At 64.1% G+C, this 2,387-nt stretch overlaps 1 protein-coding gene across 1 annotated transcript in view; it reads left to right on the top strand.

Moving 5' to 3' along the window:
* Positions 1-458: 458 nt before the first annotated feature.
* LOC106891988 (glycine N-acyltransferase-like protein 3) overlaps positions 459-2,387 on the top strand; it is a 5,462-nt gene continuing 3,533 nt past the window's right edge. The window contains 2 exon segments of the mRNA XM_014948838.1: positions 459-656; positions 2,261-2,387. The exon segment at positions 2,261-2,387 is cut by the window's right edge and continues 21 nt beyond it. Coding sequence (XP_014804324.1) covers positions 579-656; positions 2,261-2,387 — 205 coding nt within the window. The 5' untranslated portion in view covers positions 459-578.

The following is a 2,387-nucleotide window of genomic DNA, read 5'->3' as shown; positions in this document are numbered from 1 at the left end:
TGAGGTGGGGGGATTCTGGGGTCCCTGTCACTAGTGGGGTGGGGATGGTGGGGGGGAAAAGGGGGGGTCCCCAGGGTCCCTGTCACCGGCAGGGTGGCGGGCAGGCTCCTCCGCAGGGCCTCCTCCAGCCGCCGCAGCTGGCCCGGGCACGTCAGGATCTGCATGGTGTCCCCCCCCAGCCGTGGTGGTGACACTGAGGAGGATCCGTGGGGCACTGGTGGCCGTGGGGCAGGGTGTTCCAGCCCCCAGGAGGCCACAGGGCAGGCAGGACTGGCCCCATGCCCAGTGGCCAGTGGGATGGACCCTGCCCGCTGCCCCCCGGTGCGTGGCCACCCCCCGGGCAGGGAACATTTGCTGGACCATGACGGCTGGTGGTGGCCCCTGAGGACCTTCTGGTGCCACCACCAGAGACACAGGGACACGCTGGTGTCACCGCCTGCCCCACGGGACCCCGGGACTGCTCTGGGGTGAGTGGTGGAAGGGCTGGGGGTTGGGGACGGGGACAGGGACGGTGTCCCCCTCCCGGGGGGAGGTCCTGTCCCTTTGTCACCGTGGGGGTCTCTTGGTAGGACCAGACCATGCAGATCCTGAGCTGCCCGGCCCAGCTGCAGCGCCTGGAGGGGGTCCTGAGGAGGAGCCTGCCCCTCGCCCTGCCGGTGACGGGGACACCAATGTCACCCCTGTCTCATGCCACGATGGGGACCCCACTTGTCACCCCTGACCCTTCCCATGATGGGGACCCCACTGTCACCAATATCCCTCACAGTGACCCCAGTGCCACCCCTTCCCATGATGGGGACCCCCACTGTCACCAATGTCCCTCACAGTGACCCCAATGTCACCCCTTCCCATGATGGGGACCCCCACTGTCACCAATGTCCCTCACAGTGACCCCACTGTCACCCCTTCCCATGATGGGGACCCCACTGTCACCAATGTCCCTCACAGTGACTACACATGTCACCATGATGGGGACCCCACTGTCACCAATGTCCCTCACAGTGACCCCAGTGTCACCCCTTCCCATGATGGGGACCCCACTGTCACCACTGTCCCTCACAGTGACCCCAGTGTCACCCCTTCCCATGATGGGGACCCCTCTGTCACCACTGTCCCTCACAGTGACCCCAGTGTCACCCCTTCCCATGATGGGGACCCCACTGTCACCAATGTCCCTCACAGTGACCCCAGTGCCACCCCTTCCCATGATGGGGACCCCACTGTCACCAATGTCCCTCACAGTGACCCCAGTGCCACCCCTTCCCATGATGGGGACCCCACTGTCACCAATGTCCCTCACAGTGACCCCAGTGTCACCCCTTCCCATGATGGGGACCCCACTGTCACCAATGTCCCTCACAGGGACCCCATTGTCACCCCTTCCTATGATGGGGACCCCACTGTCACTGATGTCCCTCACAGTGACCCCAGTGTCACCCCTTCCCATGATGGGGACCCCCACTGTCCCTCACAGTGACCCCACTGTCACCCCTTCCCATGATGGGGACCCCATTGTCACCAATGTCCCTCACAGTGACCCCAGTGTCACCCCTTCCCATGATGGGGACCCCATTGTCACCAATGTCCCTCACAGTGACCCCAGTGTCACCCCTTCCCATGATGGGGACCTTGCTGTCACCGATGTCCCTCACAGTGACCCCAGTGTCACCCCTTCCCATGATGGGGACCCCAATGTCCCTCATAGTGACCCCACTGTCACCCCTTCCCATGATGAGGACCCCCACTGTCACCAATGTCCCTCACAGTGACCCCAGTGTCACCCCTTCCCATGATGGGGACCCCACTGTCACCGATGTCCCTCACAGTGACCCCACTGTCACCCCTTCCCATGATGGGGACCCCACTGTCCCTCACAGTGACCCCACTGTCACCCCTTCCCATGATGGGGACCCCACTGTCCCTCACAGTGACCCCAATGTCACCCCTTCCCATGGTGGGGACCCCACTGTCCCTCACAGTGACCCCAATGTCACCCCTTCCCATGATGGGGACCCCCACTGTCACCAATGGCCCTCACAGTGACCCCACTGTCACCCCTTCCCATGATGGGGACCCCACTGTCACCTCCCCACTCTCACCCCATCTCCCTGTCCCCCTCCTGTCACCATCCCCCTCCCATCCCCAGCAGGCCCTATGGGGTGGGGGCGCCACGTTTGGGGAGGGCAGGGTGCTGTTGGGGGGCCTTGGGGACCCCCAAATTCTCCTTCCCCCTATATCTGACCCCCTTTTTCCCCCGCAGGTCTATGGGGCGGTGCTGAACATCAACCGGGGGAACCCGGGGGAGCTGGAGGTGGTGGTGGACACCTGGCCCAACTTTGGGGCCGTGGTGACCAGGCCCAGAGGAGAGGTTGGGGGGGGACGGTGGT

Source organism: Calidris pugnax, unplaced genomic scaffold, assembly GCF_001431845.1.
Source record: "Calidris pugnax isolate Ruff unplaced genomic scaffold, ASM143184v1 scaffold107, whole genome shotgun sequence".
Classification (NCBI taxonomy): Eukaryota; Metazoa; Chordata; class Aves; order Charadriiformes; family Scolopacidae; genus Calidris; species Calidris pugnax.
Note: the sequence above shows the minus strand (reverse complement) of the source record. Positions and strands in the feature narration are given on the sequence as shown.